We start from the raw sequence: 21,106 nt of genomic DNA on the forward strand, positions 1-21,106 counted from the left end.
AGTCCAAGTAACCAAATATCTGGGTTACTGGGAAGTTAAAAAGCTAATGCAACTGCGTTACATCCAGATAAAAAACATTATTCAAAAGCAATTCCAATACCGAAAAAGATTTCAAATTGAACAGTTTATTAACATGGTAGTCATCTTTGTAACATGTGCACACACACTCGCACACTCTGAATGATCTGCCTGGAAAAAAGAGGTCTTACTATAGATGCTGGGGGAAATTAAACATTAAAAATCCTTTAGATTTTCATAATCATAGGCAATTATGTCCACATCACTTACAAAGCTATTGCCGAATCTTTCCAAGGAAGCAGAATTTGGGAGAAAAAAAAAATTATTTTTGGGAAAATTCAACAGTGGCATAGCAGAGCTCTCAATATGAGAAAGCTGACATAATGTGGACCTTTGCTGTGAAATTTGTCTTTGCAAAATATGGGGAGAAGTTTATCAATGGGCAGAAAATAAGACGGCGGTGTGAAGTAGGCTTTTGCTGAGTCGATTTTCCTCACAGTATTGTGCGGGGTCATTGAGAAAAATGCTTAGTCCTTCTCTGGAACCAGTTTCAGAACTTTTCCAATTGCAATGGTCTTACCTAAACCAAGGAGACAAACAGCAGGGTTATATTTACTGTGAAAGGAATGTAGACATCTCCAAGAACATGAAAACTTGCCCCAAAATACAGGCTCTCAAGTATTAGAAATCACAGAGAATAAATTATTATGTTGTAGCATCAATGTATTTTTAAAAGCAAGATAAAATTTTAAAAATAGTAAGCCTGCTATTCTGACAGCAAAGAACACAATGTGGATTGTGGAAAAATTGTTTGCTTCTACACTCATCTAGGGAGAATGCAAGGCAGAATCAGTACCAGATCTGTTTACTGCTTTTCAAATCATTTATTTTAAATGCATCCCACAAATCTGTGAGTTTTTCCAAGGTGTGCATCTTACAGCCCAACATACAACCTCCCTGACATTTTTCAACTTTAAATAGTGAAACTATGGTATTTATATTGTAGGTGAATGTTCCAGGACACATAAAAAAAGCACTGGTGGTTATTTTTCAAATCCAGTTTTTTGTTTTACAACGAACATTTCTGCACATGATTCAAATAAAACTGTCTCTTGTTACCAGCAAGAACTCTGCACAATGACAACAATTTGCTTAGATTTACATTTCCTTTGTTACCCAGAGAGTGATTTCCACTAGATAACAGCATTTTAATACCTCACTGCCATGCAGCCCGAGTTGAAGTGAATTTTGGCAGCAGTCAGTGCCTGCTGCTGAAGCAGCCTTACCCTCATCCCTTAAGGTGAAGCGACCCATCTGAGGGAAATCTTTGAATGTCTCAAGGCAGATCGTTCCTGCTGTCCTTAAACGGGCAATGCAGACTTGATCTTGTTTCACAAAACGGGGCCGTGTCTTACTTTTTTCTCCTGTTTTTTTGTCTACCAAGCAGATTAAGGCCTGTATAAGAAAAAAAAAAAAAATAGCAAGGGTTATTTTTCTTTACAAACAAATGGAATTTGTCTGAGAAAGACTATACTTACAAATACATGAAAAAGTTTGCAGTATTTATTCGGTCACTTTTCAGAAGGCTTATGCTAAGAGTTACATCCATTTCTGTTTGTGATAGGGCACAACCCAGAATTCCATTCAAGGCTGGAGCTCTGTTGCTTTGGCTGCTCTACAGATGTATGACATGACAGAACTCTTCATCCCACCAAATGGGATTATTTATATTCACATCACAACTTAATATGACACTTACTGTTATCTCAACTTCTTCAATACAGGTGTGGATGTGCAGCACTGCATTATAACCTGGGCAGATAATGGATTTGTGCTCAATTATCACTATCTGTAAAACAATTGAAAATAAGTGCATTTTTCCTAATTTCAGTTACAAAAGAACAGAAAATAATCAATGCAGAGCTGTATTAAAAAGTCTATTGAACAACATACACAAAATTTTATTGTCAAAGAGCAAAAATTTGTAAGTCATTAGTTTATAATATGAAAGTAACTGGCCTGATGAGGTCTTGCTTTCACCATTATAAGTACCTAAAATTTCATTGAGAAGTTACATTTAAAACAACCTATATTTTAAAACCTCAAATTAATGTCAGTGTTACATATGTATGTTACTGCCCATTTAGAGATATGGCAGTGAGTAACAAATCTGAACTGAAACTTCATATTACTGAAGCTTTGTATTTGGCAAAACATGAAATACTTCTATGGTTTTTACCCCTCTATACAGCAATTAAAATATAGTTAATCTACCTGGGCATCAAATGTACGTCCAGAATGACAAAGGTTGTTGAGATCACAGAGAATAAATCCTGGAAGGATCTCTTCCTCTTCAATTCCCTTCAGTCTGATCTTTAGATTTTCACCTGGGGCTACTGAGTCAGTTTCTACATCATCAGAAAGGATTCCAAGAACTTCCACATTGTGCTTAAAGAAAACAAACATGTAGTTTTGCATTGTGAATATTTTAGTCTGGTACAAAGTAACTGTAATATATGAGTATTTCAATAAATAATTCCATTACAGTTTAAGTTCATTATATTTGGTTCTGTCAAGCTTCAGAACATTTAAACATTTAAAATATTTGAATGATAAATTACTAATATTTAAAGGAGAACCCAAGTTCTGACTGCTAAGGGGCTACACACACCCCCTGTCCCCAGAAACATCACCCTTGTGAGAGCTTAGTTGTGTTCAACAGAGCAACAGAACATTTTCTGATTTAAAGTAATGAGTATCTTTAAAAAACAAGTGTCCTTTTTTATGGCAGTAAATTTTTTTTATATCTAAACCTGACCATACCTTGTTTGGCATCATCACAAGCTGCTGTCCTTTGCAAATAGAGCCAGACTCCAGCTTCCCAAGGACCACAGTGCCCATGTCCTTCACAAAAAGAAATCATTACATAGCAACTGAAAATATTTTCCTAAAGAATCCATTCTATTTATGATTTACCTCTGAGTTTGATTACTTAACTCTGTGAATATCTAGCACTGCTAGACTGAGTGTTTTGGAAACTGTTCTCATGAAAGATTACAGATTTTAGGAGTTTAATACAATGCCAAAATAATTTACTTCCCCTTCCCCCCTCTATTCTACAGTTGGAAATGTAACACTAAGAAAAAAGATACCCTCTAGAAATACAGTAAATAGTCCTTTTACTGCTTTCTGAAAACAGCCTCTTTATACTTTCCATGTTATTATTTTAATCTGTACCTTATATTTATCCACAATTGGCAGCCTGATTGGTCCATCAACTGAACGGTTGAAGTTTGGCAAATTATCCAGGTATGGAATAAATGGTAATCCACTAAAAGAGCAGAAGGCATTTGTTTCAATTTTGTGAGCACCCCTCCATTTAAAAAAATTACTTAAAATGGATAAATGCAGTTCAACAAAAGGAATCATTTTCATCTTGTCATCATTTAGAACAATGACCTCTAAGACAGGTAAATATATTATAGCATCCCATCAGTAGTGTTTTCACTTTACCCCAACCAACATATTAATACCCAGGAAATGAACATTTTAAAGTTACATTACAGGCAAACTTTACACAAATTGATTATTTCTTTGAGACTCACAACAGATGTACAATATATTTTGGAAATACAAAACCATAAACTAGGTCCAAATGTGATTTCCATTAATTCTTTTTAAAGTACACTGAACAGTATTGAAAAACATGACATCCACTGAGAGACATGGCTTGTCCCTAATTATAATACAGCTTCAAGCAAACTGCTCACATCAAACAATTACTCATTCTAGCAACGTCAGCTACAGCATCACTGGCAAATTCTAGTGCTCCTAAGGCACTGAACTCACACAGCCAAAGAACACTGCTAATATTTTACTAATAATCTTCTGCAGTTTGCAAATGCTTTTCATTGGCACATTGCAGGGCTGTGTTCTTGTTGCTCTGGCTGTATTTCCTCAAGCACTTTGGCATACAACTACAACATATCACGCTCTGCTACCTCCCAGCTTCACTGAAGCATTTACTTTTATTGAAATACAGCAAATATTCAAGTTGCTAAATTTAAGATACATACATATACCAAGGACAGAATTCTGACTGTTCTTTAAGGTTTGCTCCAGTCAGTCCTGAGCAGGGCATGAAATGAATGTCCTTTTTGGGATTGAAGCCAACTTTCTTCAAAAATGGCACCAGTTTCTCTTTACATTCCTCATATCTATTAAAATGACAAGCAGATCAAGGTAAATTCCACTTATTCCAGCATAACATAATCCTGTGCTTTAAAAAACATGCAAATATTTTAGTTCCACCAGTTAAGTTACTGTGTGAGCAGCAAGCAAGCCTAATGAAAATCTGAAGGCCCATTTGCATCTTCTCCCCAACCTTCCAGTACAGCTCAGAGTTGTCAATTCCCCTATTCCCCCTCATTCCTCTGCTCCATAAAGCATCATCAGTGCTCTCCAGACACTTCAATGACAGAGCTGCACAAGATCCAGGCCAGCACAGCAGGACAGACCACGCAGACACCTCCTGGGGTCATGCTCCAGACTGCACTTCAGTGCTGGCTCAGTCTCCCTCAATCTCCTGCACAGTTTCTGGAGGTTTCATGCTATTTATTTCTGCCACACTGCCTCCTCTCAGTTTGGGGTGAATTCAATAATGTCAGAAGGTTGGGGCAGGACCACTTCAGAGAATTGGGTGTGCCTTAAGTCTCTTAGTGAAGCAGGCTGACATTCCAAGGTTGCACAGGCCCTCATGGCTTCCCACTAAAACTTCCACAATCCTGGGCAGAACGCATAACAGGTTGGCAACCTTGACTACAGAAAACACAATCACTTCCATTTTAGACTCAGTATAAAGTTTCCAAGTCAACAATTAAACTATGCTAAAATGCATGGGTTTGTTAGATTTGTCTGCATGGATCCAAGCAGTTGACAGTGAATGCTGGAGTGTAGAACTGGCAGCTTAATTGACAGGCACTACCCTAGGCATTGAGCTTCTGGTTTTCCTGCCAGTTTTATAACCTCTGTCTTTAGTCCACCAGTCAACCATTCTTTCAGCAAAAATAGGATACAAAAATTACTTTACCTAAGAACTATTTTATTGCAGTATCTGTCAATGAAGATTAGTTTTTAAATATTAAACTCACCTTTCATTACTCCAGTTTACAGTTGGATCATCCATTTTATTAATAAGAACTATTAAATGCTTTACACCTGCTGTTTTTGCTAACATGGCATGTTCTCTTGTTTGTCCACCTTTCTCAAATCCAGTTTCAAACTCTCCTTTTCTTGCAGAAATAACCTAATTAAAGACACATATTTGAATAAAATTTCTACAATTATCTCAACAGAACAATCAACAATACTGTCTTATTAAAAAAACTCTACATAGTCAGACCTAGTTAAAGCTTACAACATACACAGGTTTATCCTCAGTATTACCCATTAGTTTCTCCAGTGACATGTAAAAAACACATGACACCTGTGGACAACTTTAAGAAGCTGTTAAATTACTCCAAGACTCATTCATCTCAGTAAATCTAACATCTGAAAATCTGCTGTAAGTAACCAAAAGAATAAAGCAGCAAACAAAAATAAAAATCAGATACTTAATTCCACAGTATATGCAAAATAAAAGTATCTGATTTGTCCTTACCAGCACAGCAAGATCAGCTTGAGAAGCCCCACCAATCATATTTGGAACAAAGCTCTTGTGTCCAGGAGCATCTAAAATAGTGAAGTGTTTCTTCTCTGTCTCAAAATAGGCACGTCCCACTTCTACTGTTTTACCTTTGTCTCGTTCTTCTTGGTTTGTGTCTAAGGCCCATGAAAGGTACCTAAAAAATTCCAACCCAAATACTCTATTAATTTTTATTAAATTTATGTATAATTTGTTAGTCATAAGAGACCTTTTTGCTTAATTTTTTAACCACTTCAGCATTGCTAATCTCAAGTATATCCAGGACCAACAGTGATTTTGACTGATTTGTGTATACAGTGAGCTGCAGAGTACATTGCCAGATCTCCTTCACATACCTACAAGGATTCAGTTCTAAAAATTCTAATAAACAATTTGCATTTTCTAAGTTCTTCAGCTATGATCTAACCTCAAATAATTTAAGTTTTGCCTCAGTCTCAGAAACATCTCAGAATCAAATACAAAACAATTCTTCCTTCTCAGCATAATTAACTAAAACATTAGTACTGATTTGAGAATTATATATATATATTGAGAATTACTGAGAATTATAATTATTAGTTCTCATTTATTTGCACATATTAAGCAGAAGTTGATTATGAAATAGAAACCATCTTTATCCACACTATCACACTATATTTTCATTATATCGACTCTTGTCCCCTCCTAATAATTTTTCCCAGTGGCCACCAACGAGTTAGCTTTCAGTTAGATAAACTGAAATTTCAAAAAAACCCTTCTTTACTTAGCTCCTTCAGGATTTGTGAAAACTGGTGAATATAAAGAAGGAAAAAAAAATACTCTTATTAAGGATAAAACAAGTGGTGATAACACCACTGAACTGGTTTAACATAGCAATATTTTTCACCATTAACAGCTGCCTGTAGACACCCTTAGCTTTTGTTTTGTAGTGACTGGGTGGTGTCTGAAGAGATGCTGCTTGGTGAAAAGAACTCTGTCATCCTTTCCATTCCCCTCTCTCACAATTCAGTGAGTTCAGCCCACCCCTGAGGGCTCCATTGCTGCTCTATCCCTAAGTCTTTAGCTGCTCCTTTTCCACAGCCCTCTGAACCCCTATTATCCTCCAGCCAAAAAGAGAAAGCTTTCAAAAGGGAAATCAATTTTGCAGTTGATTGAAGCAGAAATCAGGCTGCTACATGTGCTGTATCTACACACACTGCCCCCCAAAATCCAACCAACCAAAAAACAACAACAAAACTCAAAGCAAAAAAGAGGCCCACAAAAAATCCACCCAGGACAAGAGCACCATCTTGCCTGGAGGAAGCCAGGGCTACTGGGATAGAGACTAAAACCAGTTTCATTGCAGTTAAAGCAAAGTTCATACCATGTTTCTCTGTTTTTTTCTTTAGCTTCTCTTTCATATTTTTCAAGTGTTCTTTTGTCAACCATTCCTGTCAAATACCTAAAAAGAGGGAAAATAAAAGGACAATTTTACACAAAGCAGAAAGATATTTCCAAATAGTTAAATACATATACAGACTATTATGACTGGGAAATAGAGATATTAATTTTTTTTTAAATCTTTACAGAAAGGACAAAGTTTAACCTATGGTATAAAGCAGTTTCAAACTGCAGTTAAAAATACATAGGAAAAACAGCCAGGTTCTAAGAAAGTGATTAATTTAAAAAATTTGATAATGTTTGCTTTTGCATAGTTACTTTTATTAAGTGAAAATCCTATAGCAATAACATTAATGTGCTGGAATTAAGAAATTCCAAAGACAATAAGTACCTGAATTGACAAGGATAGAAATGCTGTTATAAAAGTATTACATATGCTGATTAAAACCACAAAGAAAATATTACTCATTTTAATTTTGTTTTTTAATGCACAAGAACAGGAAATTTAAAAATTTAAGAGTTTCCTTACATTATTTGTCCTCCAATAGTTGACTTGCCAGCATCTAAAAAAAATTAATTCAAGTCATCAACAATGTACAATTCTAGAAACAGCAGACCAATATGAGCTAAGTCATCTAGTTTATTTCCAAATGACTTCTTTTTTCAACCATAACACAAGTTTTTGGAAGCATCTTGCACCTTCCCTTGTTCCCATTATAATTTGTTGTCAATTAAATTACACCAAATTTTGAACATGCTGTTTTCATATATATAAATTCAGCATTATCCATAACAAAAACTCCTCCCCAAGCAGTTATCCAACTAAAGCCAGGGTCAAGAGTGGGGGAAGCTCTTGCAAAATCCCCTTCCCTGCTTCCTTTATCCCTTGTCCCTGATTTGTGTGGGCTGTTCTTCAATATTGGGATGCACCTCTACCCCCAGCTCCTTTACTCTGTGTGACTCCATCCTGAATTTACCCAGGGACTAAATTATAGTACTTTTAAGGTGATAAGTAACTATAGAAATGAAAACACAGAATTTACTGTATAACTTGTGATTCAATAATTCTACACTACTTCTGACATCAAGTTTTTATGAAGCTTGTTGAAACGATTAAATGAAGGTATTTTGCTATAAATGCTTATTTTCACAATTAATTGTTCAGCTATTGCTGTAACCCCACAAATTAAGTATTTAGAATAATAATTTTTTAATCTAATAGCAAGAACCCTTTTTATTTAAACTAAGCAGAAAACAAATACAATTTTCTGATTTTGTTCCAATTTTGTTTCTGATTTTGATCATAAACACAGATGTGTCACTTCAGCACTGAACAGGAGCAGGAACTTGAGAAATCATGAACACAGGCACTATTGTGTCAAACAGAACACACTCTTGGCACTCTACCCCTGAAAGACCTTCCATTTTTTCATTTTCCAGAGCAGCTTCATTAGAATGAATGCTCCTGTGAGCCTCAGGACATAGTGAATACGAAGAACAGCATTAATTTCTGATCTCAGAGCTCTAGATAATACACATCAGATAGATCCAATTGCTTCACCTTCACTTACAACTCACCTACATGTCCAATGAATACTACATTTACGTGCTCTTTTTTAGGAGCACCTGGAGGTGCTACAACAGATTTGGGTTTTGGTATTTCCTCCTCCTCTTCCATCATTTCCTGAGCGCTCTCTTCAGAGGGCCCTGCATCCCCTGCAGGACCACCTCCTAGCTCTGCTTCACTGGGCTCTTCTTTGTGGTCCCATGACTCTTCTGGGGACATTTCTGTCTCTCCATTTTCCACTAAAAATGAACCAATTAGATACATTCAAATAGGTAAGGAAATGAAAAAGAAAAACCCTGGGAAAAAGGCCCTGCCCCAAAGCTTTAACTACCAGGTCTGTTAACATTTTCCTAGAGAAAAAGGGACAACTCCTGCTTGTTTCTGAAATTATTAATACCAGGAGCTTTCAAGCTTGTGTGCTAACATAAGAAATCTAGGATACAGAAACTTCTGTTTCAACAAGGCAACAATTTTCCAAAGAAAAAGAAAATCTGAAGACCCATGCAGACTAGCACACTAGTCTGAATCCACAGACACACATCACCATATGTTTAGAAAGCAAAGGAGAGGGATTATAGTTTAAGTTCACTCATAAACCATATAAAAACAACGAGAAAGATACAATTTTCATGTTTTGATTGTTCACGTTGCTGAGCACTTTAAAGTTTTTTGCTAATCACTATTCCACACGTCAATGGGGCTATTTTGTAATATGAAATTATTTTTTAATAAAGCACTGATCATTTTACAGTGTCCAAGTAAACCAACTGCAGCTCTCAATGCATACTTGTGCTCAATTTACCTCTTTCCTCATCCAAGTATAAGGATACAACAAAATATACTAAGGACTATTTGTAAGTGTAAAGGCTCTACTATTTTGTTTGCACTAGTTCAGCAAAAGCAGTGCAGTAGTACATTATAGTACCACCATAGTGAAAAGAAACAATTCTTGTCTTACCAACAGATTCTGAAATTTCCATGTTAACAGCAGCATTTGAACCTAGGAGAAACAAATGAATCATTAAAGACACATATTCATTTTGAAAATTCTGTTCCATGCTAGGTTTATGATCTTCCATAAGCCACTTTATGAGCCTTTCTCAACTGCCTATAAAACTGTAAATAACTACAGATGATCACATTTCCTTACAAGAGTAGTATGAGAATAATGAAGATTGGAAAAGGTTCATAGAGATTTAAAAGAGGAGCTTATTTCCTATATTATTTTAAAAATTGTGGAATGAAGATCACAAAAACAACTACCTTCACAAGAGGCTGTCTGCTCCTCTGGAGAAGGCTCTACAGGTGCACCTGCAGAGAAAAAAAAAGTTTATCTTCTAAATTACAAGGATGTGACAAATTTACAAACTTTGCCATAAAAGATCATCTCCCACCTTTATTGCAAGAAATGTATGGAAAGAATAACCATTTCTCTCCTTGCCAAGTGGTAGTAAACACAGCCTCTAAGGACAAATACTGCTAAAGAATACTGCCTAAACATGGTGAAAATAATTTCTCCCCCTGCATGGAAAGATAAAAAAAAGCAAGCAATTTTTCTATACATAGTGTTTTGTGTGCCCTATAGTGTTTTACCTGCCCAACATTTTTGAGCATGCTGGCTATTGGTAAGTGTTAGTGTCTAACTGGTGTTTAAAAACCTCAAAGAGGTTTCACTGTACCCAAAGACAAAATGTGTTGTCACAACTGCAGGGAAAGGGTCTTCCAGCTGCTGCTTACAGCCATGCCTACACTGCTCTTGTGCCTCACTTCCACTAAATGTTGAGTGGAAAATAGAAACAAGCTATTAAAAACAAATTCTTAGCATTTTCTGTAGTTATTAGGGTCAAGTGATGATAAACTCATTCAGATGTCTGCTAAGTTTGCCAGTCCCCAAACTCCACAGCACAGTCCCATTACATGGAGGGCAATCTCACCAGTCATGTGTATCTATCAAAGCCACAAGTACGTTTTTTTGGAAGAATTACTCAACCCTCTCATGCACTGAACCATGCCACTATATTTTATGCCAAGGTGTAACTAATTATTAAACCTACTAGGAGTGATACATTCCAATTAACACTTACACCACTTCAAGTTTTGGGATGTTATTTCATATGATCAAGGGTCCTTTTATAACTATCCCTAAAACATTAACCTATTTAGTTTTCTCTTGGTACAAGTTCAACTTCATAATGCTTTGAAACAAGTTAATTTTTTTTTTCCACCACAAAATTCATACCCCGTTTAGCTGTACTCCAGCTCTCCTTCAACTGAATTCTAAACACAGATCTTAGAGCATCACTAGTTCTAAACACATGATGGGACCTGAAGATGAAACAAATCCCCTCAAAAGAACAAATCCATAGAGAGAAGGACCTGACTCTAAGCCTCTTTGCTTTCGCAGCGTTTGCGTATTTGCCGCAGACTCCTGTAAAGTGGAGCAGCGCCGGGAGAGCTGGCAGGGGGCCAGAGGACAGGGCTTTGCAGGCAGGGTGAATGTGGGTCACAGCACAACATCCAGTGGCCAGCAGCAAACTGGGCAGGGGGCAGAGCCATGCCCGGCTGAGACCCTTCCCTGCACGCCTGTGTTGGATCAGACGTGAGTTACACTCCCAAAAGAAACCAACCAGACTTCAAGAGAATTATTTAATACAGTCAGTAAAAGCATAAGAATAGAATACCCTTAGATCCTTTTAAAGGAATGATCTACCACTCCCATTTGGCAGCTGGAAAAGACTCAAATCAGCCCATTTTTGAGTGTGGTAAGCACGTGGCACAAAATCTAGGTGTGAACCTAAAGCTTCCATTTTGTAGCACATCAGAAGATTGTTGGCTATTTCACATATACTGTGGTTGGGATGCATAAATATTTTAATTACAATATCATTTCAATAAGCTTTTGATTTCACTCCAGAAGTTTGTCTATAATGAAAAATGTATCAAATGGCAGTGTTAATGCAGTTGCCTTGAAACAGAAAGTCTACAAGTGGTTGGAGAGCTAAATAAAAGATATAGAAATATACTTTATAAGAATATCATTGTCAATCAACAACATTCATATAAACTCAGTTTTTACTTTCTAGTCTGCAATACCGCAGGTATGTAGATGGGAAAAGTTTCTTCACAACTAACAGATAGGAAGTAAAAAAAAAAAAGTCCCTCTGTAAAATTTTGTACAGGTACAGCACAGAAGAGTCAATAAGACAGTTTCTGCTTGGATGCTAAAGAGTACTCGTGCCACACAACTGGGGGACAACAAATAATCAGCTATAACTACAGCTACTTATTCACTCTGGTCACTGTGGTACACAAGTGGAGATAGGCTTTGGAAGAGAACACAATTATATCAAACACATACTGTTTCTTCAAAGCAGAAAGAAACATAAACCACTCACTAAAAGAATTATTGTTAAGAAACCAAGTAAATAAATAAAGAAGTTTAATTTCAAAGCTAACATGCTCTAAGTGACAAACATAAACACTTTCCACAGTAATTGTTTACTTCTGATAAACCATTTCAGGTTATTTCACACATTGGTACACTTCAGACAAAGGCTTTACCATTTACTCTGTGTGGAAGTGAACAGATTGCCTGAAATGTACCTTAAGACCCTCACCTGAAAAGAAGGATGCAAACCTACTGCTTCCTTAGACCACAGGGCTGGTGCATTTTGGTCTGTCACCTCATTTCTGAAGATCATTCAGACAGGAATCTTTCATATTAGAGGGATTCAAAACATACTTTGTAGGAAATCTAGTTTTCAAGTCAACATGCCTTAAGTGACACCAATTTTTTAACCCCTCAAATTATTGTATTTACACATGATAAGCAACTGTTGGATTTTACACCTAACCACACTCCATTTTTCCTTCAAGCCCTAAGTCAAGAACTGCTGTTGCAACCTTATCCATGGTATTACATGGAGTGAATGGTTTATCTTTAGTCCTGATCTACATCAGAGCCTTAGGACATTTTTTGGAATATGTTTGTTGTCAATGCCAAAGGCAAAAATGGATACAGATGCTGCATTTATCTACTGATGCCATCAGAAATGACATTATGTAATTCAGAGTCTTATCTGGAAAAGACAATTGTGGGGATTTTTTAAATGTAAAATTTACTTGAAGTGTATGCATACTACCAGTACAGAGTCCAAAGTTGCATAACTTGTAAAATATGATGACAGATCTCTCTAAAATACAATTAATGTCCTAAAGAACCCACTCTGCCTAATTCATTCACACAGCATTCTACTACAGCTGATGAGTTTGTTGCATATCACACCAAGTTTTGTACTTGTTTGCATTTTTGTTGTACACCCAAAGCTGCACAGGTACAAACAAATTTGAAGTTACCATCCAACCTATGAAAAGACTGTTTTAAAAGACTATAAGCCAGGAACTTTGCAGCATTAGCATATTAGAATGCTTGCAGATAAACAACAGAAGATGGCTTTTAAATTTAATTTATATTAGAACGTAGCACATATTTACACAATAGTCATACAGTCTCAACAGTTGTCATGCATTATGTAACTGATATTTGCCCCCATTTTTTAAAATGAAAGCATAAAGGGAGTTACAGCAAAGTAAAAAATAATAGTCTGCATCAAACACACACAGCGTGAAAAGCAGAATAAAAAAAAACCCCAAGAGATTCTTAGATAACAAAAACACACAAAAATTACGTCAAGCACAAGTAAGTCCTACAGCTGAACAAAGTGCTTTATATTCAATACTTAGAATTGTACAGAAAGGTTTTCAGGAGTTCACTGTAAGGCAGTTGTTTTGAAAGGTTAACTCAGAATTAGGTTCTCCTCTCTGCCCTGCTTTATAGCCTATGCCCCAGCTTCACTGGGGGACACATTAGTTTTTAAAATGCACCAATGCAAGAGCAGCTTTAACAGCTTAGCATGACTCTGTAAAATGCACTAAAAAACTTACCACTTGTTTCATACTCATAGGAGTAACAACATGTTAGCTTAGTAAAAGAGCCACCTTTTTCCTTCCCCAGTGAGGACACACCTTATGTTTATCTTATCTAAAATTGACATGCTTCTTAACAACTAAGTTTAAGAAAGCTTATGGGGATTTTCAGGGAATATACTGAAGCCCTCTTTTGCTTAAGGCCAAGTATTTGTGCTCAGTTGATAATTTGATTTTTAAGACAGATAATCAAGAAACCAAGCTCAGTATTTCAGCAGTTCAGGATTCCACTCTGACAAAGATGTCTCATAATGCACAATCTTTAGTATAATCCATATTTTTTGTATTGCAGCACCTGTCCTAAACTAACTTTTGTACTGAAATACAATCACTGTTATTTTTCCACAGACCCCTTCAAAACATAGTCATTAATGTAATGAATTAAATTATTACTGCTTTATTCCTTCATGATAAAAAAACACAAAATAAAACCATCTATCTATCTTAGCTTCATACAACCAGTTGCCACACAGGCTGCCTGTACCCCAGGACAGCTCAGGCAGTGCACAGCTGACTCCCAGGGGTTTGTGTGCCTTTTCCTGGAGTCATGCAAGGCCACGAGGGTGATCAATGATTCTAACAGGAGCAACACAATCCTGGCCACCTTCCTGGGGACACTTTAGATGTAGACAAAGGACATCTGTGTAACACATTGGCACCCTGAGTGCATCACACAGGTATTTTATATCTGATCACCTGTCAGTGCCAAGACATCCAGCCTTTCTCTGCACTGACTGTTTTAGAAGTGGCTGTGCAGCTCATCTGTCTAGAGAAGCTGATACAGAAGACTGCTCTAGATAGTCAAGTGCCAACTCAAATCAAGATTTTTAGGTAAGAATAATTTATCCCATATACTGGCACTGACAATACAACCCTGATTTGCTGCCATGTGAGCAGTTCAAGTTTGCAGGATTAACAGTAGCACTACCAACACTTGGGAGGAAATCATAGCACATGGCTGTTCCAAGGCAGACATGAACACCCATGTAACCCTTTAACACAACAGCCTCTGGAATTGTTGGCTATTCTTAGACAAGCCTTTCTCAGCAACTTCACATGAACAGTGAAGTCTCTTTAGGACTGAGATGTTGAAGAGTCTCACAGTGTAAAATGAGATAACAGGCTTTGGGGAACCCAGTGTACAGATAACTCATCATCCTGCTCTGGAAACAACAGGTTTCAGAACTGAAGCAGAAGATACTGAAACTCCACCTCTGTCTGACTGACAAACAGATGTCCCAGCTGCTACAAGGTCAGAAAAAATGAGGGTAGGAGAAAGCAGGAAGAAAAATGCAATATCCAGTTATTTACAGCACTTGAAGGCTGAGGATGTCCAGCTGCTTGAATGCAACTGTTTCAGAAGTGACTACTGCAGGCAAGTGAGGATATTTAGGAAGTGAAGCAAACAGGGGCACTGAATTTTAAGCCAGATGTTTGCTTGGCTCAGGACTGAAGGTGCAAGTTGTTTAAACTGCAGTCATTAACAAAGACATTTAGAAATTCATTTGAAGTGGTCAAGAGAACTAGCAAATTAAACAGTAGCCCTAATACACCAAAAGGACAAATGCTTTTTCCTTACACCAGCTGCTGTGTGTCACATTTTTTATTCTTATTACTTTCATACTAATGATGCTTTTTCTTCTGCTACTACCACTGAATACTTCAAACCAGTGAACAATTCAGGTTGGAAGGGATCCCAGAGGTTAGCTAGTTTAGTCTCCTGCTCCAAGCAGAGTCAACAGTGAATACTTAAAAATTAGTTCTGAAAAGAAAAACTAACACAAAATATAGTAAAGACCATACAAGGAAGCTGTGATAAATCTTACCAAGAATACTGTGAGTATTCAGAAACAGTAACAAAAATTAGACCACAAAAATGCAATTGATGCTGCATTTTCAAAAACAATTTGACTCTCTCGTACCAAATTAAAAAAAAAAATAGGAATCTTATTAAATTGTGTTAACTCTTCCCTCTGAACTATGCATTGATACAGAAACAAATAAAAAGCCACCCAAATATAATTATCTCCTACATACAACTACAAAATTAAGACCATAGTACAAAAAAGTACAGAAGCTACAGAAGAGTGAAGTTGCAAGGCACAGTTGTGACTATGAACATTTTAGAGGCCCTAACACAGTCTACAGTCATTTCATTAAGTATCACACCTGGCCTTAATTTAGCTGAGTTTGCTAGTCCAGCAAGTGCCAGAGAGTCTCCCCAGAAGTACAACATGTCTGTGACACCCTCCCAGTTCACCTCTCAAACAACTGTGCTGCAGTCATGGCTGGCACAGACAGGAAACCAGAAAGTCTTCACATTTCCAATCAACTCCAACAAAGACAAATTTTACACAAATGAGTTTGACTTGGACACAATTTGATAAAAGCAAGTCTTCATAGCTACAACATTTAGAACATACTGGTTTTAGTATATTCCTTAGGTTCAAAAATGTAACTAATATGCTTTTCCCATATAATCAAATGATAATTTCAGAATTATTTTGGAATTAAATTAATTCTGAACAGAAGTTATATTGGTGGGAAACATCAGTCAGCTTTCTTCCTAACAAAAAATTAGCAATCAAAAGCAAGCATGTGTAAACCAGTTCTAAAGTAATCTATTAGGAATGCAGGTCTCAGGAGCTTCCCAGTTTTAGAAAGTTAACATCTAATTCCATAGATGGCTTCTGAGAGTGCTCCTTCTGTGCTCTAAACAAAATGACAGAAATTTTATTCTAATTACTAGAAATATTAAGTTAATGTGCATGAAAGGAAACACTATTAGACATTGCAGCTACACAATGGAATCAGTCCTGTGGAATTTTTATATGCCATGCTGCTACTACACACTTATCCTGATCTAGAATGGCCTTTGAATTACTAAGGAATTTAGACTGGAACAAAACCTCACCAAGAGAAAGTTCCAAGAAGAAAAGTACTACTAGAACTTTAAGCCACTGAAATTCTTAAAGTGACACCCAACCTTTCAGTTTTCTTAAGGTTTAGATTAATCAAGGCTAATTTAAGTTCTCCCACTATGAACCATATAATGAAGAATGAGTGTCACAGAGCACCTAATTCCCTATTGGAACAAACACAAACTGGGCTGCTAAAAAGTAACCAATTCAGCACTATTGTCTAATCACATGTTGTTCTGACTTATTTTCAGAGCAACCTCCACCTAGTTCTTCCAGCCAGGAAAGTAGTTGTCACCTTACACAAACATCTGCAAGGAGAAGACTGTCAATTATCTTCTGTAACCATGCACATCAGACCTGAAGGAGTACAGTATCCCAGTTAGGAGAGAAATTGATTTTTTTTAACTACAGATTTTTGTCTGTCAAATCTCAGGGGCATTGAAGCTACTTAGAGAAACTCAAAATCCTAAACCTTAAAGAAGATCTAGTAATCAAGGTGAATTCAAGCCAGGTAAATCATAGCACTATGTTGGAAATGTACTGAGCAACAAAGACCCAAAGCAAAGCTATCCTGATCACTCCAGATGATCAGACAGCTTTCAATCATCCCTAATTTCTGGAAAGAATTTTTCCAGAATTCAGGCTCATCACAGGCTGCAGAAGTAGCAAAAGAGTGAAGAAAAGAAGAGTGAAGAAATAATGAGTAGTTGAGGAGATGCAGTTTAAATTCCTACCAAAAAAAAAAAACCCAGAAATTATAAAAAGCTTTCAATGACATCTTACAAAAGCAGTCAAAATTTAAAAAAAAAAAATTATCCTAATAATATTCAAAATACTAAGAAAGTTTTCAGTTATAGTATTGATTACATAGTTAAAAAACCCCAAACCTTCAATTCAGATACCAATAGCTGAAAAATACAGGAATGGATTTTGAAGATTATTCAAAGGTGCACTATGTGTTCATCACAGGCCCAAGATACCCACTCTACCTCTACTTCTGTGACCTTTAACATATACATTTATTCTAAATGGAATTTGAGAGTTTGCCCATACCTTCTCTGAAGTTTATTTTAATGCACTTAGACACTGCTTGCCTGCACAGTAGATGAGCTACACTTCTGCTAAAAATCAGGAGTGTTGAACAGCTCTAACATAAAATATAGGTTAGTATATTGTTACAAAAATATTAAAGCACCATATAGAAAAGTTACAGATCTTACTTGTTAAGAACTATTAACTTTAGATACTAGGGAGATCAAGACCACTTAATATATTAAGGCAAAATATAAGAAATAATAAGACAGCCAAAAGGAAATCATGCCAAACATAACGTAACAAATAATGTCTTTAGTGAAATTAAATTACTAGATAAATACCTGAAACACTAGATTGTTTCATATTACACTAATAGGGATACAGAAAATTATAGGAAAAGTTAGGAAGATCTCAAACTCCTTAGCTGCAGGAGTGACATTAAAACACCACCACAAAGTTAAGCAGTATATCTGATGTTTGAAAGAACCTTCAGTTTAGAGCTGGAAATGGAAAAGTAGCTCTCCTTTAATTTCCCATATGCAAAGTAAATCTAGTATAAACATTGGTTGCGTACACAAAGATCCTTTTAAATTAAAAGCAGGGTAAATTTCAGGTTATTCCATTAGCTGAGGCCAGCTGGACCAAACTCCTTTCCCTACTAATCCTTTATCGGCATTATGTTAGGAAAAAAAATTACTTGATATAATCTTCAAAAAGACATTTGAGATACATCTGAGCCACTGGTGGCTGAAGCAGTGCTTTTCTCCCCAGCAACACTAAATTTATTACCTCCAAAATCTTCAACAACTCCTAGAGTATTTAATGTTGCATATTATATACATTACATATATTGTATTTATTTTATATATTATAGGAAAAGCAGAGCTGTGTGTTTTTTCTCATCACGGGTGACCCTTTGCGAGCAAAGGTCCCAGCGAGAGGCAGAGGGGCTCCCCGGGGAGCGCGGGCAGCCCAGTTCTGCTGCTGCCCGGGCAGAGCACCCGCGCCCGGCGCGGCCTCGCAGCGCAGCCCGCAGGGCCCGCACCCGCCGGGCCCCCGCCTCGGGGGCCGACAGCCGCTGCCCCGCGCTGCCCCGCCGCCCCTCGCCCAGCCCCGTCCCCGCAGGGCTCCCCCGGCCGTGCCCCTCCCGTCCCGGAGACCCTGCCGCGGCCGGACCCTGCTCCCGCCCCGGGCCGTGCCCCCCGCGCCGCCCCGGCTCCTCGCCCGCCCCGCGTGGCCCTTCCCCGGCCGCCGCGGGCCCGGCACGCTCGCCCCGTTCCCTCCCAACATGGCCCCCATCCCTCCCTGCCTCCCTCGCCCTCCGCGGTGCCGGCCCCGCGGTTACCGAGCAGCGGCGGCGGCGGGAGGCCGGGCGGGGGCGAGGGCGGCGGCAGGCCGGGCGCCGGGCCGCCCCGCAGGAAGGACGGTACGAACTCGGCGGCGTGGACGTTGGGCACGAAGGGCTTGGCGTTGACGTTCAGCTGCCGGCTGAAGGCCGCCCCGAGCAGCTCTTGCTGCGCCTCGGCCTCCGCGGCCGGCGGGGCGCAGCCCGGGCCGGCGCCACTACCCGGCTCGATGTCCGCCTGGTCCCAGCAGTCGGGAGCCGAGTCGCTACTGCTCCCGCTGCCGCTCCCGTTCGCCTCCATTTCGTGGCGGCCCCACAAGGCTCCGCGGCCCCGAAGCGTCTCCCGGGTGAGGGGGGAGCCGGCGGCGGCACCGACTCAGCACTCGCTCCGCCGATTCCGCGTGTGCTCCGCCGCCCCGACGCGAGCGCAGTGTGGCCTCTCGGGCCGCCGTACCCCCTCCCGGCAGCCTCTCCTACCGCCATCGTAGTAGTTTTTATCTGCCCCGGCCCTCCTCCTGCTGCACGTCCGAAGTGCGGCGCAAGAACTACAATACCCGTCATGCTGCGCGCACGCACCAGCGGCCCGCCTCCCGAGGACAGACGGGAAATGGAGTTGCCTGCGTTCCTTGCGCGCTCAGGAACTGCAACTCCCGGCGGCCCCCACGGGCGCCGTGCGTCCCTGCCGGTCCCGCCCCCTCTTCCAGGGAGATGCGGGACACGGAGTTGGCGCGAACGCCTCAGGCGAGACTCGAACCGCCCGGGTCAGCTGCCATCGGTGCGAAACCACACCGAGCCCGTCCTGCAGGGCAGAGCTGCGCAGAGGCGGGACAGGAACCGCCCGGGTCAGCTGCCATCGGTGCGAAACCACACCGAGCCCGTCCTGCAGGGCGGAGCTGCGGAGGGACCGGGCTGTCTGTGGTGGCAGCAGTGCTCCCGGGAAAGCTGTGGGATCACACGGCCTCCCACGGGAGGCAGGAGGGAACGCTGCCCTACCTGCCCAGCTGAAAGTGGACAGGCTGCATGGAAAGTTCCACTTTTGGTAATTCTGTAGGACACTGATTTCGTTGTTACCATCTAAATAAACCATCCACTTATGCCAGAGCCAGTAGGACTTTCCAAACACTGAGGCCCTCCCTCCACTGTACGACTCCTAGAAGTTTTTTAAAACGAAACCTCGACAAACAAACCCAAAAATCATTGCTGGAAATTAAGTATATTTGGAGTAAACAGCGTGGAACATAGAGGAAACAAGAAGATTTTGTTACGGGATTGCAGGAGGCTGTGGCAGCATTTTTTCTTGTAAGGTACAGTGTGTTTATAACTACACAAAGCTAATACTTGGGAGTTTCTTGGAGTGCTGACATGCGATGACTGAGCCATCTGCAGCATTATTCATATTAGAACACTGTGGGACTGCTTACAGAATTGTTTTGAGCAGGTGGTCTTAGAACTAAAAATGAAAAGTCTCCATTTGGTACAGAACCCAGGGCAGTTTTTTGGTTGGAGAACAAAAGTTCTCCTGAAGGGACACTGGTGTAATGTAATCCTGACACAAGAACCAGAGAGTTTCTGGCTGCACACCAGCAGCAACACGTGAGCCATGGACAAACAAAAACTTCTACATGTGTTAATGGAAATACAGGCTTCCAACAAATCACATTCAGGGAAAACATTAGTGTGCAGGGTAGCACTTACAAAAGAAAACAAAAACAAACACACTCCCCAAAAAACCCAAAACCCCATTAACACCATAGAAAGTTCATTTTGGAAGAAAAAGTACTGCTTATAATGAGAGACTTGAAACCTCTGCCTGAGTGGAAGCCTTCCCTTGAAGCACCACCAAGAGGTTAACTCTTACCCTATTCTCTGGCACAGAGGTGCTCTACATTTTTCAGATATTGTCAGTCTCTATTTTTCAAATTGAGTATAATAAAGGAAAAGTCTCACCTGTGCTACTGTTGTAATATTTGGAATTTTGTAAAGCTACAAATAAGTCCCAGCTGTATGTGGTAATCACTTTTCTGTTTAACAAAATGGAAAGAAGTATGCAGTGCATTGTTTGGGTTTGTTTTCTTTTAGTCCTAACCTTTGCTGGTTAGGTGACCTTTACTAACCGAGAAGTGTCTGATACATTTCATATAATATGGAAACAAGGTAGCACAATTATGTTG

At 39.2% G+C, this 21,106-nt stretch overlaps 1 protein-coding gene across 1 annotated transcript; it reads right to left on the reverse strand.

The window, feature by feature from the left end:
* Positions 1-105: 105 nt before the first annotated feature.
* Positions 106-19,403, reverse strand: GSPT1 (G1 to S phase transition 1). Its single transcript, XM_079320678.1, has 15 exons — positions 18,936-19,403; positions 9,912-9,959; positions 9,607-9,648; positions 8,660-8,887; positions 7,611-7,644; positions 7,065-7,142; positions 5,678-5,858; positions 5,169-5,323; positions 4,095-4,235; positions 3,256-3,349; positions 2,842-2,922; positions 2,293-2,466; positions 1,778-1,867; positions 1,305-1,473; positions 106-598 (listed from the first exon to the last, which is right to left on the reverse strand). Exons 1-15 carry the CDS (start codon positions 19,234-19,236, stop codon positions 546-548), a joined length of 1,869 nt encoding a protein of 622 aa, XP_079176804.1. The 5' UTR covers positions 19,237-19,403; the 3' UTR covers positions 106-545.
* Positions 19,404-21,106: the final 1,703 nt, after the last annotated feature.

This window comes from Erithacus rubecula, assembly GCF_903797595.1.
Source record: "Erithacus rubecula genome assembly, chromosome: 17".
NCBI classification, from domain to species: Eukaryota; Metazoa; Chordata; class Aves; order Passeriformes; family Muscicapidae; genus Erithacus; species Erithacus rubecula.